This window comes from Micropterus salmoides, unplaced genomic scaffold (genome assembly GCF_014851395.1).
Source record: "Micropterus salmoides isolate LMB-PRFRI ecotype aquatic unplaced genomic scaffold, ASM1485139v1 Ms_hic_scaffold_3, whole genome shotgun sequence".
In the NCBI taxonomy this organism is placed as follows: Eukaryota; Metazoa; Chordata; class Actinopteri; order Centrarchiformes; family Centrarchidae; genus Micropterus; species Micropterus salmoides.
Genome location: NW_024042261.1, coordinates 30,677,540 through 30,694,582, shown reverse-complemented (window position 1 = coordinate 30,694,582; position 17,043 = coordinate 30,677,540). Strand labels below are relative to the sequence as shown.

General features: G+C 39.0%; 3 protein-coding genes across 3 annotated transcripts; all 3 read right to left on the bottom strand.

Annotated features, from left to right (window-relative positions):
- Positions 1-4,135: 4,135 nt before the first annotated feature.
- LOC119882481 (olfactory receptor 52B2-like) lies at positions 4,136-5,101 on the bottom strand. The gene has a single exon (XM_038692521.1). The coding sequence runs from the start codon at positions 5,099-5,101 to the stop codon at positions 4,136-4,138; it is 966 nt and encodes a 321-aa protein (XP_038548449.1).
- A 3,049-nt stretch (positions 5,102-8,150) lies between these two features.
- LOC119882480 (olfactory receptor 52E8-like) lies at positions 8,151-9,113 on the bottom strand. Its single transcript, XM_038692520.1, has one exon. It carries the CDS (start codon positions 9,111-9,113, stop codon positions 8,151-8,153), a length of 963 nt encoding a protein of 320 aa, XP_038548448.1.
- A 5,979-nt stretch (positions 9,114-15,092) lies between these two features.
- LOC119882479 (olfactory receptor 2AT4-like) lies at positions 15,093-16,079 on the bottom strand. Its single transcript, XM_038692519.1, has one exon. The coding sequence runs from the start codon at positions 16,077-16,079 to the stop codon at positions 15,093-15,095; it is 987 nt and encodes a 328-aa protein (XP_038548447.1).
- Positions 16,080-17,043: the final 964 nt, after the last annotated feature.

The window sequence follows — 17,043 nt, the reverse complement described above, 5'->3', positions numbered from 1 at the left end:
CGGAATGTGCCATGACCTTTGGTCTGACTATCTTTGTGAATGCAAAAGGCCTTTTACTGGAAGCAACTGTGACAAAGGTAAAGATACCTTTTAATGTACAGGACAGATTTTGTTGTGTTAACTTCATTATTTTCATTTTCTTTCTTTTTCAATAGAAATGTCAGAGGAGCTTGTGTTGCGATTTAATGGAAATGACTACATTGAGTATGTTGTCAAGGAGCGATTCAGGAGAGACTACCTGCTAAAAGACTTGCTGGATGTTGAAAAAGAGGGAAACACCAGAGAACTCAGAGTGATTAACATTAAGTTCAAGACTCAAGATAATGGAGTGTTAATGTTTGTTGTTGGACAGACAGGATACATTATGATACATGTAGGTATGAAATACTTTTATCCACAGATTTACTTATTTTGTATTTTGTTTGAGGTGTAATTGTGTTTTTTTTCTGTGTAATTCAGGTAAAAGACGGAAAGCCTGTGTTCATTTCAAAAGATACACTGTCAGCACACCTGTCAGAGTTCACAGTTGACTCTTCTGTGGCTGACGGGGTCTGGCATGTTCTCTCCTTGACCAGCAATGGACAGAACATTTTTCTGCTTCTGGATGGTAAACCAGTCTTGAACATCACTGACCAAAGTATGGATCTCACTCCTGTTAATGTGGAAAAGATTATTTTTGGTGCATCTCTGACAGCTGATTCAAAGCTTCAACAGCCAGGTAAATATACAGTAATCATTGCTGACAAATGAAATCTTTTATGGAATGTTAATGTGTGAAGCACAACTGTACATTCACTGTTAAGCAGGGCAATTCAAACCAAGATGTGTCTGTGCAGGTGTATCATACAAGACATGTTGACAGATAAATAAGTTACGCGAAAAGAGCATCAATAAATATGTAATAAGTATTTACTGAAGTTATGATGTCAATAACTATGTTTCTTAGAAAATATTGTCAACAAGTTTTCTTGTTGTGTCTTGCCCACTGCTGAAATCTCTCGCTTTCCTTATCCTCAGCTGATGAGGGTCTTACATGGTAATATATTGATTTATTTTAGGTTATCTCTTAGGTTGGTGTGGTAATTAAGCATGTGAGTTTGTACTATATTCGGCCCTTTCCTTTATATCTAATACAAACTTGTAGCAAAATTACTTAAATGACGAGAAAACGGCAAACGATATGTCCGCTTTTTTAGCAGATTACTCTAAATACAACCTGTATGTGTGAACTTGAAATGGTCAGCTGACATTTTGTTTTTTAGCAATTTCCATTCTGTTTATGACAGGTTTCACTGGATGTTTGAAGTATTTCAATGTGACTGGTTACACTCTGCCTATCAGTGGACACAGTGTGATGGTGGACGTATGGCCAAGCTTGACTCTTGTCCAGTCGAGCTGCAGCTCTCCAGGAGTATGCTTCTCCTCCCCCTGCTCTGAGGAGGACACAGCCAGGAGGGGTTGTCAGTCTGCACACTGTCAAAACCGGTGGAGGTGTGGACCTGCTGTGCAGAACAGGTCGTGTATCTGTTTATATAATGTCTCTGGCCACACCTGTGACACCTGCATCTCTACAACAGAGAGCCGTGATCGATGCTCTGAGGCGCAGGGCAGTGTGCCTATGTGGCTCACAGCTGTGATTCTTCCTCTAATCTCCATCCTGGTGATTATAGGAATGTTTGTTGCCCTTTACAAAGTTAGGCGGTCAAAATGTCAGAGTGATAGCTCGCCACAGGAAACGGAGCAAGGAACAGACAACTTAACATTTCGCTTTGATGACAACAGAATGCTCACTGATACTGCATCTGCAGGAAAAGAGAAACAACATGACTCGATGAGTGCTGATCAGCAGAGGTTAAGTGTGGAGTTTTACTGTGATACCAGTCTGTGTCAGCCAGTGCCAAACAGTGAGCTAGAGTATTATGAAATTGGCAGCATCTCAAGTGCTTTTCATTCAGACACTGCCTCACTGAAGCTCAGCTGGCACAAGCATTCGTACAGCAAAAAGTGTGTGAAATCTGACCCTAAACAGTGGGGAGATCTGAGGATGCTGTTAGCAGGATTTAAGAAAGAACGCACCTGCGAAGAGAGGGAAAAAAGTCCTACCAAACCTCAAAATGTGGCCCTAAAGAAGCAGTTGTTGAACAAGAGTGATGCAGAGCAGTCTCAGTCTTGTTACAAGAAGAGGTTCCCACAACCAGAGTTCATGGAACCTGTACAATGCCTCACTTTTGAAGAAATATGTAAACTAAACACTCCCCTGGAGCAAAAAATGTCACAACAAGCATCCCTAAGGTCCAGACCTAGCAAGTCCACCACAATGATTGATGTGTCATCTGACAGTGAAACAGACAGCACATTCATTGGCTCGCAGTCAGAGTGCGGACAGTTTTCTATCATCAGCACCAGAAATTGTATACATGACCAATCATCCCCATCAGTGTACAGCTTCAGACAACAAGACATCTTGCCTGTCAGCTCATTCTTAAAACACACCTGTCACTGTGCTGCAGGTCAACATGAAGCTGAGAGTGCTCCCATCAGTATGTTTGAGCAATGGGAAAATATTTTAAATATGCACATACCTTTTAGCAGCTATGCTTCAGTATATGAGGATATTGCATGTCTACCCACTGAATCCAGCCATAGCTATGATATACAAAGCGACATAGAGGAAACTATTTGATGATTGTTATATAGGTATAGCTAATGGGTCAGGTGGCAGTCTGTTACTTGATTTAAGAAGAAGAAGATAGAAGAAGATATACTTTATAAATCCTGCCAGGGGAAACTCAATGTTTTCACTCTGTTGTTATTATGTTAGTATTTTCACACAGGTCCAAAAGACACACACATGCATAAACAGGACCCATAGCAACACACAGAGAGATGTCAGAGTGAGGGGGCTACCACTCAGTGCGGCGCACCGAGCAGTTGGGGGTTCAGGGGCTTGCTCCTTCGGCAGTGCCCAGGAGGTGAACTGGCACCTCTCCAGCTACCAGTCCACACTCCTCAACTCTGTTCCAAGCTGGATTCAAACCGGTGACCCTCTGGTTCACAGCCTAAACTTTACAGACTGAGCTACTGCTGCCCCAAATAAATCATTTTAAAACATGGAAAACACAAAGTTTTAGTTTTACTGTATGTTTTCACCTAGACCAAAACTCTTGATCTTTTCATGTTTACTGTCACTGTCATGTCACTTCTTGCTGGTTTTCTCTGTAGACTAATCTGATTACAATTCATTTTTACATCTTCAGATTGCTGCTGATGTTAAAAATATAAAAGGCATGTAAAGTATTAATTTTTTACTAATTGTTCTATATATCTAGTCTTTGTGTTTCTTCAGTTACCTTTGCATTAATTGATAAATTAAAGATGGATGCTGTTTCCAGATCGGTTTCTTCTATATTATAACATGCCAAGTTAAAACACATGCATTTTGAATAGCTAAAAGGCATTTTCCCAAAGACCAATAGAGTGGCCGCATTCCCTGTGCCAATTCACATTTGCATGCTTGCAACAAACCCTCACAATTATAGTTAGAATTGGAATGCCCCTTTTCAAGCAGTGTCAAGCGCTCTAAAAAATCATATAATCAAAAGAGTTGTTTTTAAAAATCTGGGACAATAAAGTGCACAAAACCTATAAGCAAACAGATACATTGTACAATGTCCAGGAAATTAGCCTGCAAATCAGTTTCTCAATCTCAATTGCAAATCTTTCAGATGCATACTTACATACATACAAACACGAAGGGAGTTTTTTTTAATGAATTATAAGGTAACTGTAATGAAGTGTAGACAATTATTCTCAGTCTGTTATATTATTTATTTAACATTTAATTGTGCAGGTCACAGTTTTAGATTTCAAGAATTATTCAGATACAAGATGAATTTATGTCAGAAAAAGAGTTGATTTGATTTTCAACTGAAGTGGTATATAAGCAGGACTGTACATAGCACTTGATGTCATACTGTCAGTTTTCACTCTGCATTTTAAAGCACATTTTAAAATAAAAATAACTAATGGAATAAACATGAACTCCATTAAAATTCACTCGTCAACATTATGTTCCACATACCTAGGGGAATGTTCTTTTAATTTTATTTTACATATTGTAAAAATTCTAGCAGTGCTAACCAGTCCCAAAATGTATGCTTACTTTTCTATTTTTAAATCTCTGCATTAAAGCTTCTTTAATGTCCTTTGTCTTGAAACAGTATATCATTGGATTAACTACAGGCGGTATCAAGCTGTACAACATGGTAATAACAATGCGGGCGTCAGTACTGAAACTGTATCCCAAATAGTGAGCAAGATAAACAAAACATCTTGGCACATAATAAAGGCAGGTAATAAAGATCTGAGGAGCAAAAGTGGACAGGACTTTGTGGTGCCTCTCAGTGTGAGACATTTTTAGAACAGCTATAATAATAGAAACATAAGAAAAAATGATGAATGTTAAAGGAACCAAGAGAGTAAGCAAGGAATTTACAAGTGCAACACTTTTAACATATGCTACATTTTCACCACACCCCAGCTGAGTTACTGATATGTGATCACAGTAGCACTGTGTGATGATATTTTGGTTGCAGTAGGGCAAAGTTAAGGCATGAAGCACAAGCCCCAACATACGTATGAATGTTACAACCCAGCACAGGCTACAAGTAATAGAAACAGCTTTGTTTGTAATCACAGCAGGATATCGAAAAGGAAACCATATGGCAACAAAGCGATCTAAAGCCATTACCAGCAAAATTAAAGACTGACTAGCTCCCAAAGCATGGACAAAATACATCTGTGTGAAACAGGCGTCAAATGAAGTTATCCTGTCATTCCACCAATATACAGCAATGATTTTTGGAAGAGTCACAATTCCAAATGCCATGTCTATCATTGCAAGGTAAAAAAAGATAAAGTATGTTGGCTTGTGGAGGGTCCTCTCAAACATAATAACAGCTAAAATGAAAGCATTTCCAACCACGATAGCTAGGAAAATGAGAAGAAGAAGAACAGACACAGGTCCATAATAATCAGGTGGAAGACCAGGGAATCCAGTGATGATAAAGTGCTTTATATTTGTAATATTGATATGTTGCATAATCACATGCAAATTGCAACAAAATAAAAAAAATAAAAAATAGTACTTCTGTGGCAACACTGATGTAGTAATATCAAAGAAAGGATACAAACTTGTAGTACCTTGGACTATGGTCTGGTTCCATTAACATCTTGAACACTTTATATTGTAAATGCTTCAGAGTCTGGTCTAATGATGTGTGTGGAGATTAACACTCTAAGGAGCCTTTACCCATGCATGTGCACGTCTCTGAAGTGCATGCATTTTGAAAAAAACATAGTTAGAGGTCTCAAGTCTGTGCTGCGATTGACTACAAACATTTTTCTGTGTGATGTTTGGGAAAATGTTTAATCCATCTAACAGTAGCAGAAATTTGTTTATGCATACCTGTACAGATTTCTTGAAAGAGTTGTTTGTTTGAAATGCATGTAAATTGAGGAGAGAAATATAAAAATATTAAATATTGAAGATAATAAAAAACTGAAGTAATAGTTTGACATTTTAGGATTATTTCTTTCTAGATAGATAGATTGATAACACTGCCATAGCTGTCTGTTAAATACAATGTTACAGCTGGTTAGCGTAGCTGAGCATAAAGACTGGAAATGGCTAGCCTCGTTCTGTCCAAAGCTAACAATACCCCTCAATTATAAAAAGTGGATATTTGGCAAGCCGAGCCAAGAAATAATCCCAATCATTATACCCCTGTAAAACATCAACAATGAATGAAGCAAACACGGTATAACTGGTCAATTTGTGACATTTATTGGTGCTGGTAGGCCTTTGAACAAACCCAGGTTAGCTGTCTCCCCTTGCCATTTCCAGTATTTGTGCTGAGTTGAGTTAACTGGTTGCTGGCATTAGCTTATATTTACCAGACATTAGCATCAGCCTCAGCATTAAAAAGAACCTATAACCCAGCATTAGGTGTTTAGCCTAGGGATGATGATACATTTGGCTAGTTATCTTAGATTGTCTGTGCCTTTTGTATAAGAAATGCTGTGTTCCGGCCAGCCACTGGGAATAATGAAACAAGATTCTCATTATCTTTCATACTTGGTACTTCGCCAGAAATTTGGCCATCTCTGCTTCTTAAATGTTTTCATTCACTATACCCTGGCTCTTCTTTTTTGAGCCCTAGATTTTTGATGAGGCATTTTGACTTAGGCCCCATCTACACTGCTCCGTTTTAGTTTAAAGACAATTAAACAAATTAATTAAATTAATTAAAACTATCTCCGTCCACACCAGCGTTTTAGCTGTGTTTTAGAGTTGACCTCCGTCTACATTAAAACGACTAAAAACATACATCTAGTGGTTATTCATTTACACTGGGCATGCATGTGCCGGTGTAAACATGAAGAAGATGGTCTCTTCCGTAGTTACAGAACATATGACGAAAGAATAAAGTAATGCAGCCGAAAGAATCACACCAGATTTTTTTTTTTGTTGCATGGACCAATAACGAGCTGGGACTGTTACTGAATGTTACACGGGAGTTAAAAGCGGCTGTGGTAGCAGAAAATAAACTGAAAGTTGTCAAAAAGTAAACTCCGACATATAAGTGTTATTTGCACGGTACAGAATATTTTAATAGAAATACCAAGTCAAATACTCTGTCATTAGCATCGTATTTCTGCTTTGCATGACTTATAAGACCCAATCAGAGAGCTGTGAGCATCTCCGTCATAGTTTCGAAAATCCTCCGTTTTTGCCCGTACGCAATAAAACGCCCTCTGAAGTTTTTCTAACTTCTCCATTTTAGTTCTTCGTTTTCACCGTTTTAGTCTGGATGAGAGGTGCAAACGTAGCAAAATGTTTATGTTTTAAAATAAAAATGCAGTAGTGTGGATGGGGCCTTGGCTAGTCAATTCACTTTACATTAGAGGGACTTGTGTTCTGCACACATCTGGCTGGCCAGATGTTTCAACTGCACCATTGTCACAATGACAGCAGGGGGTGGGGTATCAGAACACAAGCTGAAATGTGTTTTAATGATAACAATACCTTTATTTAACATGTAAATACATATAAATGGTGATACAGTATATGTCAGTAGGTAAAGTGTTGTACAGAAATTTAGTTGAAAAATGAAGGCCTATTAACAGAATGTGAAGAAGTAATAGTTTGGACATTATGTCAAAGACATACAGTTAGCACGCTAACCAGCTAGCTCTGGCCCATCCTGTCTCATAATATTTTTACGCAAGAAGCAATAGTCTGATAGTATAGCTCAGCTACTCTGTAAATCAACTTGGCACTATAATCGCCAAACTGACCTCCATCTGCCTCAGAGGCTGTGGTCTGTCCTGTTTACATCCTTAAAGAACTGTCAAAATTCTAGTTATGTTTAAGGGTAATGTGTCCTGGTAGAGTGTGAATGGAGAATTACATGTGCCCTTCAAGACAATGTGATATGCTGCCCCGTATTTGTTTACAGTATGAATTTGACAGGCGGCCATAATCTTACGATTCTTACACATTGCACCTTTAAGGGAGACCAGAGACCTTTGCATGGGTAGGCCTTGGGCTGGGGTCATCTGTGTCCTTTAACCATCCCCCCACTGGCGAAACTGCTCATAACTTATTCACCCGCAAAACACTGTAATCTGGCTAAAAAATTATTTGCAGAGCTTACTTGAGCTTATGACCCCTATTCATCTTTGATTCATGAAAAAACACAAAAGTCAGTTCCATCATTTAAAAATAGACAAAATAGCATTTAATAAGAAAGCACACAATTGTTACAATAGGAAAGGAAAAGGTCTTCTAGTACAATTCAGTTAATTCTGATTTGGCTACTTACACTGCATGAAGATCCAGACCTGAAGACCCTCAAAAAGAAAAGGCTCAGTCATCCCTACTAACATGGTGTTTAGCTGGAACAATCAGGAGACCCCTGCTTGAGGATCTCAGGCTGCGTTGTGGCTCATAAAGAATTTTATAACAATTGAAAAAGCTCACACAATACCACAGGGATGGGACATAGTTGAAACATACATATAACTTGATTTTATTCATTGCACATCTATTTTATTAATCTCTTAAATGCACATTGGTGTACTATATTTTACCTAGCTTCTGTGCTGAAATTAACTTCCCTTATAAGGAATTTCTTTTTCAAGTGTTCTTTGATATCTTTGGTTTTCAAACAGTATATTATTGGGTTGACAACAGCAGGTAACTGACTGTAAAGCATCACAACAACAATGCGAACTGCATCACTGAAAGTAAATCCGACAATATTTGCTAGGTACACAAAGCATCTTGGCATGTAATACAGAAATGTGATGAGAATCTGTGGCGTGCAGGTAGACAGAGTTTTCATGCGCCCAGTAGAGGTGGACATTCTCATTACAGCAACCATGATGATAAAATAAGACAATATAATGAAAAACAGTGGCACCAACAAACTGAACATGGCAAGACCAAATCCTACTACCTGAACTTCTCGTGTTTTCTCACATCCAAGCACTGTTAATGTTATATGGTCACAAAAGCAATGTACAATTATATTTGAATTACAGAAAGGCAATGTAAGCGCATCTAAAACTAAACCCACCATCCATGATATTGGCATAAGCCATGATATTCCACAAAGCACAGAAACAGTGGAGTTTGTGAAAAGAGCTGTGTAACGCAGTGGAGCACATATTGCAATAAAACGATCGAGAGCCATCACCATCAGGATGAAAGAATGAGTTGCCCCTATAAAATGGACAAAAAACATTTGTACAAAGCATCCGTAAAATGAAATAATGCTGTCATTGAACAAATATTTTGATATAAGTTTCGGTAGAGTAACAGCTTCAAACGCTAAGTCAGTTAGTGCCAAGTGGCAAAAGATCAGATATGTAGGTTTGTGAAGAGACCTATGACATATAACAAACACTAAAATGAAAATATTTCCTATAGCTATAGCCAAGAAAAGTATAAAGAGCAAAGCTGTCAGAAGCCCATAATACTCAGGGGATAATCCTGGAAATCCAAGGATAAAGAAATGTTTTATCCTTGTTACATTAGAGTAAAACATTATCACTTTAATTCACAATAGCAACCTATCAGCACAAATTTAGCTTTTAAATGTGACAAATAACATGAAAGTATTAAAAATAGAACTAACTACTGCAATTCTGACAAGGATACAGAGCAAAAGCCAGTTTTGTAAAGCTTGAAGTAGATTTGCCTACATGAGTGTTCTTCAACACCTCACTGTAGTGCCACCTAATGTGTGCTTAACATCTTGTTTTCACTATATTTTATGTAAAAAGGATCCCATCCCTAACAGTCACGTTCCCAAATGAGTTTACCAGGTCTACTTAGGATGAATAGTGACATCATCTACTTTGTAACACATTACCCCCAACACTGCCCATGACATGTTCAGTAAAATAGAATGCAGTTTCCAATCAGTGGTTTACAGACATTTAAAATATTCTGCTACAGTATGAAAAACAAAAATTCACAAAGTGTTTTTCATAAGCGTTGCTCAATGCTCAGTGACTTATTTAATTTGTTCACCTACAATATCTGCCTGAAGCAACTAAAGCATTTTCAATGTTTTTATGGTTATGTATATAAACAAAAAACATTTGGTTATAGTAAGTTAGATAGTGGTTAAAAAAAACGTTGACACATGAATTGAATCATTAGATCAGTTTTTACTGTTAACTAATCCATCAATATGAATATTTTAATGTATTGCAGATGAAGAATTTTGCATATTTTTTTCTTGCAACAAATCGTAATGTAACGTAGGCAGTCACCAGCAGAATTGGTACTAAATGAAAAGCTGTTGGGAGCCTAAAGAGCTAACCAGCCAACCAATATGCAAGTGATAGGTTTTTAATGGTAGAAATGCGGCAGCGGATGCTGTAACGTTTTACGGATCAGATATGCCCAACAGTTGCAGTTTATGTTCATATCTTTTTTTTTTCTTAAGTTGAAAGGTGATACAAATAAAATTTGACTGCTTATGTGGCGTCTCTACGGGGAAGTTGCGGTGTTGGTCAGTTGTTTTGCCCTCCAAGTCACCGTGCATGTGACGTGACTGAAAACTATGAGTTGGATGAATCCGCTTCGCTTCGGGCCGAACAACGCCCCTTAACTGTGATATAAGCATATATAATGTGATATAAGCGTATACCACGGCCTGTCATGAGCTATTGCTTTTATAAAACGGTTACCAAGTATGGCAAAAAGAAAGTAGGTTAAGAGACGCCCTACAATTTGACTTTATTTCATCAACAGATATTTCTTTATGAATGCAAAAAGTAATCCGACCAGGCTGCTGATAGGCTACATAGCGCATGACGGTTACTAAGCAAATACATCAATGGCTAGAATTATGGTGCGTTCCAGTTGACATGGGAAGTCGGAATTTCCAAATTCAAAGGTCAAAATTTCAAAGGGAACGCCCCCTTAAGTCAGAATCCCGACTTGGGAAGTCGGGAGAACCGCACTACCCCAACTTCGTGATCCAAGATGGCTGTCGGGGTATCAACAGTTAGTGAAAGCTGTAGTTTATACTGTTTATTAGCACTTCTGTGTACTTGTGACTCATATAAATGTTTGTACACAAAGTGCTGTCCAACAGCTGTCTGTGGACGTGTTGGTACAGTGTTTAGTGTGAGTAAATAACGCAGAATGTGTTTTTTTAATCAACCGGCGTATCAATAGCGTCGTCAACTCGGGTGTGACGTCATTCCCAGCTCCGACCTCCAACTTCCGAGGTAAATGGAACGCAGCATTATTAGCACTATTTATTTAAATCTATTTGCACGTTGCCATTTTTTGTGCAGCCACTAAAAAACTGTCCACCGGCAGGAGACTGACTTTGGTAACTTGAACTTGGCCATATAATAATGTGCTTGCTACTGGGTGCCGGCAGCCAGCAGTGCATAAAATAATAACGCTTTAATATTATACCTACCATAAAGGGAGGAATTGCGTCTCTCCTTGAGCAATAGTCTTTGAACAGGCTATTGAAACTGTGCGAAGGAATTCAACATCATACCCATTGTATACGCTCATTATATCACTACTATATAGTACAAAACATGTGTATGATCATGTCCCAGCTCCACATGGAGCTTAGGGTTCATTATGTTCGATGCAATGGTACTCGTAACTATGAGTTGCAAAGAGGCATGATGAAACAAACAGTGGGGAATAACTTTTGAGGGGGGACAGTGGTGTACTAGCCTCATCCCACTGTCAGATGTTGTTGCAGCTGCCTCTGAAGCCTGGCACGCTCTGCCTTGAGCCGCGAAATGTTCAAGAAGCGTCTGTGAGAAGATGAATCGAAGAGAGAGGGACAGGGGTCTTGGCAGGACTCTCGCTGTGGAGAGCAACCTGGCTTTGCATTGTTGTTCAATTGTTACGGACTGCCGCTTTAAATCAATAAGAAAATCTCATCAATAACAAAAGACGTCTTTGAGAAAAGCTTGAGAAGTAATAATTAGCTGATTAGCACTAGGAAACCAACCTGAACTTAACCCTAGATGTGGTGCTAATTAGGAGAGTTTCAGGAGCGGGACCACACATCAAGCACGTCATCTGCAGCATTTCCATAAATACCCACACGTCCTAAGTCCTCCCCTTCGCCCTCGTGCATGGCCCTCGCATTCCGCAGACGAACCGAGACCAAGCAACATCGTGTCGAGCACGCTACGCTAACATCCAATAACGTGAATTATTACCAGCTACTTCCATCCGCTTACCTCTTCGAGAAGTGTCGGCACATCGCTATCCCCATCGGACACTGAATTATTCGGACGGACTCGAGACATCTTCCATGTTCACGTCAGCAGACCCAGCACAAGAAGCCGAATTCTCTCCTCCGTCTCCACGCTTGAGACCCCGCTTTCTACAATCCTAAAGTTGGCCAGGGAGCGGGTGAGTCCAGCCTTAATGCCATCCGCCTTCCACGGTCCACTTTCCTCAACAGTCAGAAACATTGCACCCGAAGAATCCCCTGCCTCTCATCAAACAGCTGATCACAGCGTTTCCATGCGCCAGCGAGGTCCCGGGTCACACAGTCTTCACGAACAATCAAGACACGAACTATAGCCACTCTTCAGAAAACGGTTATAAATGTAATAATTCTGATTTAGAGAACAGACAATACAGCAAACCTTTCAAGCTATCATGTCTGCGTGCCATGCATTCAGTTCCGTCAACACCAGCTCCTTTCCAGGTGGCGCATTACGCACTCCGTGACGTCAGGGCCATTGCTATCTCAAGATAGCAGAGAAGTCGGTACCAAAGCAAACCAGGACGTCAACCAACACCAGAATTCCAACCCTCCACCTCTCATCGGGGTTGACCACACCAGCAGCCTACATCACACAGGACAACCACATCGAGTCGTCAGCACCCCGCCATCCAGCTCCCGAAGCTTCAGGTACTCAGCACTGGAATATGCCAGCTCCCCAGCCGTCTACATCTACCAACCACAGCAGCAGGCTTCCTTCGGCACTGGGACACCAGTGCCACAGCTGGACACTTCCAGCAGCTACAGCAGCCACTTCCATAGAGGGCCCCAGCACCGAGATGCTAGCGCCCAGTCGTACACCTCGAACAACCTCAGCAGCCTCAGTAGGGGCATTAGGCACCGGGATGCCCACCGTCTGCTCCCATCAACCACTAACCTGACCGCACCAAATGGTCCATTACACAGAACCATCCGAAAAGTCATTGACGGAAACCGTTTCAAAGGACAGGAACTTCATGCCGTTCTTCGCTTATCTTTCAATAGCAATCTCCAGTTCTGTTATAATTGATGCTGGCAGCATACAAGCTAACCACTCAAGTACAGTTGTTTCGAGTTCTTAATCATTACGAGCGAAGTCATTTCAAGCTAACAGCTATTTCAAGCTAACTTCAAGCTAACTAATAGTCGTTTCAAGCTAATTTCGAGCTACAAGCCATTTCAAACTAACTTCAAGCTAACAGCCATTTCGCGTTTACTTCGAGCTAGCTAACAGCCATTTCTTGCTTACTTCGAGCTGACAGTTGCGTCGCACTGACTTCGTTCGGTTTCATTTCACTGCATCTCATGCCCGCAATTGAGTCATTCCTCAAACAACACTGCTTTCTACCAAGCGATCCGAAGTCCAGACAATCGGGCCAGCTTACTTTCATCTTTTCTTCCAAGTCTAGTCATCTCTGAACCCTCTAAGACCCTCGTGAACTATAGGGAATCTGGCGCACCACCATGCGAGATCATCTGAAACCGGTCTAGTAGCTACTCAATTCTGGTTCTACCAGCAGCTCCGCCAAAGGTACTCTTTCACAAGGTATTCTCCCATCCATTACTTCGGTCAGGCCTCCAGGATCTAAGCTAACATTCAGGCTACCGCGGCGTCATTCCCGAGCATCCGATACAGATCATGCACACCAGTCTTATAAAGCGTACCACCACTACACTAAGATCTCGAGATCCCAGATCACCCAATGTTCTCTCAAATAACTAAACAACGCTTTCTAATGTCTATTCATCTACTGCAAACTTCATACATCTTCTGTTCGTTACTCAATAAATCATTTAATCATACCTGTTGATTGTGGTCCTTGCTAGTGAAACTGGTACTAATCGTTCCATTACTGATGGATAGAAGAATGAATGTTTGTCTTTGACAATGGCAAAATGCATGCTTGGTATTTTGTGCTCATAAATTGTTGCAGTTTATTCTGGAGAGTGGTAGCTTGTCTACTTTATTGGATTTCTGGCCCTAGATATACATATAGCTCCCAAAATGAATGGAAAATACACCCTTGCTTGTCAGCAAAATCAAGACATTTGTTGTTGTATTTTAAGAAATAACATAATGCAGAAAGGATTTGCTTACCATTTCCATTTGATGACAAACAGTGCAGTATTTATAAAGCAGTTGCATCTGAAATTCTATAATTATCATTTGAATTGCTGTAGTAATTGAGTAATGCAACACAAAAAATAATTTTAATAAAGTTTTTAGAATGAATGTTTATTCTCTCTTCTCATCCTAGTTGTTTTCAGTGTCTTTATCAAAGTGTGATTTACATCCTGCGTCTTGAGACAATATACAATTGGATTAAATGCAAGAGGAAAAAGACAGTACACCAATATTAATAATATACGAGCATCTAAACTGAAAGAACATCCAATAGTATTAGCTGTATAGACAAAATATCTGGGAAGGTAAAAAAGGCAAGTGATACATATTTGTGGTGTACAAGGTTTTTACGCACCCTGCAGCACTGGACATTTTCAAAATCACCACAATAATGGAAACATAGGAAAACAAGATGAACGGAAGAGGAAGCAAAAAGCAACATATGGCCACACAGAGGGTAGTAACATGTAAAATTTTAACATCCTCACCACATGCCTGACTTGTTATAGAAAAGTGGTCACAGTAGCACTGAACAATGACATTTGATTTACAGTAAGGTAAAGTAAGGGTACAACAACAGCTACCATTAAAGGCAGTGGTATGAAGATATACATATGCATAGATACCGGAAAATCTATACTGTTAATTCTACACAACTGATTAATGTCATATATCAGCTTAAATGTAGTTTACCAAAAACGTTCATGTAATTTCTATCACTGGCTTAAGATTAATTACTAAGGTTGTGTTCAATACAAAATACAGACTAAGCCATGCTGTTAAGTGTACACAACTAATTAATGCCACATATCAGCTTAAATGTAGTTTACCAAAAACTTAGCAAAATGGGTAAAGATCATGTTTCAAAATGTTTTGCCTTTCCAACCTTGCCTGCGCGATGATGCTTTTCAGTGCACAAGATAGAACTTGATATTAGATGGCAGTTTGCCATGACTGTTTCCTGTGACTTAAAGGGACAGAAAAGGAAAAAAGGCCAAGTCTGAAATTTGGAGAAATGATTGCTGGGGGAAAGCAACAATTGTAGTTGGAGTGTAAGTGTAAAGCCCAAATTGTGAAGGTAGTTTCTTGTCACAAAGCAAATCCTGATGTTGACTTATCGTGTACATTCTGTCTCATATGACAGCTTTAGAGAAATAAGAAAGTTTTATCTCTATTCCAATTTTAGTTTTTTTCAGCCTCTTTATCAATGTTTGCTTCATGTCTTGAGTCTTGAAACAATATATGACAGGATTAACAGCAGCAGGAAAAAGACTGTAAAACAATATCAATAAAATCCGAACATCTAAACTGAAAGAAAATCCAACAGTATTAGCTACATAAACAAAACATCTGGGAAGGTAAAAAAGACATGTGATAAATATTTGTGGGGTACAAGTTGATAAAAATTTTTTGCGCCCTACAACACTGGACATTTTCAAAATCACCACAATAATGGAAACATAAGAAAACAAGATGAATGCAAGAGGAAGCAAAAGACAAAACATGGCCACACAGAGGGCAGTGACCTGCAAAATTTTAACATCCTCACCACATGCCTGACTTGTTATAGAAAAGTGGTCACAGTAGCACTGAGCAATGACATTTGATTTACAGTAAGGTAAAGTGAGGGCATGGAGTACAACAGCTACCATTAAAGGCAGTGGTATGAACCAAGCAAACCCACACAGCACAGACATGGTGTTGTTTGTGATTAGGACAGGATAACGCAATGGAATACATATTGCAATAAATCGATCTACAGTCATTACCAACAAGATGAAAGAAGTCACTGATCCTAAATAATGAACAAAGAACATCTGTGTAAAGCACCAATAAAATGAAATGATGCCATCACCAAACCAATATTTTGATATGATCTTCGGGAGAGTCACAGTGCCAAATGTTAAGTCATTCAGTGCCAGGTGACAAAAGACCAGGTATGTTGGTTTTTGAAGTGATTTCTGACAGATCACAAATGCCAAAATAAAAATATTCCCTACTGCAATAGATAGGTAGAAGAAAAAGAACATAGCTGACACAGGTCCATAATACTGTGGTGAAAGTCCAGGGAATCCAAGGATGAAGAAACTTCTCATCCCTGTGACATTGGTGTAGATCATTATAACCTATTTCACAATCAGCACAGACAAAGACAAAGAAAGCCCTGACAGTGTAAGTAAAAATTAATTAGGTGCAGCATATCAAAAGTATTATTTAACATAACAATATGCATGACAAGTATTAGTCTTTTAATTGAGAAAATTAATCAATGTAATTATTTCAAACATTTTACAAAGTTGTCATGACAAGCACAAACCATGCAAGTTAAAGCTTGTCTAATGTGAAGGTTTGCTTGCTTTTGTCTGTTTGTTATGGTTGTAAATTGAAATAGTTTTTTGGTCAGAAAAAGTAAACAATTTTGACACATTGATGTGGGCTCCGGTAACTTGTCATTGGCAAAAGCATTTGTCATGAATTGTATTACTTTCCTCACATGTATTGACAAAAGCATGTAAAGTTAGTTTTTTAACATTCAAACCCACTGGTTATGTGACTATTATATAAACTGGCACAAAGACAGTTTAAGATACTTATTGTGTTTTTTCCATTCAGAGTCCAAGCAAGAGTCTTACCGTTCAGATGTAAGCCAACAATTAGCTGAGTATAGTGCCTGGGTGACAGCTAATATCTGCCCCCTGTGATGTCATGCCATGCCTCAGAGGGTCATATTCTCAAATGTATCTCGAAAGTTCCCAAATAGCATAGTGGTATCGACTTTCTTAATATGATCATCAAATAACTGGCATGAAGATTATAATTAACAATTTACATTAATATAAAAATGAACAAAAATAGATTTATAATATATTATATTAACCCCAGACACGGTGTTGTTTGTGATTAGGACAGGATAATGCAATGGAATACATATTGCAATAAATCGATCAAGAGCCATTACCAACAAGATGAAAGAAGTCACTGATCCTAAATAATGAACAAAGAACATCTGTGTAAAGCACCAATAAAATGAAATGATGCCATCACCAAACCAATATTTTGATATGATCTTTGGGAGAGTCACAG

Excerpts from the sequence above, each read along its gene's own strand:
- LOC119882481 (XM_038692521.1), bottom strand. The coding sequence starts at position 5,101 with ATGCAACATATCAATATTACAAATATAAAGCACTTTATCATCACTGGA.
- LOC119882479 (XM_038692519.1), bottom strand. The coding sequence starts at position 16,079 with ATGATCTACACCAATGTCACAGGGATGAGAAGTTTCTTCATCCTTGGA.
- LOC119882480 (XM_038692520.1), bottom strand. The coding sequence starts at position 9,113 with ATGTTTTACTCTAATGTAACAAGGATAAAACATTTCTTTATCCTTGGA.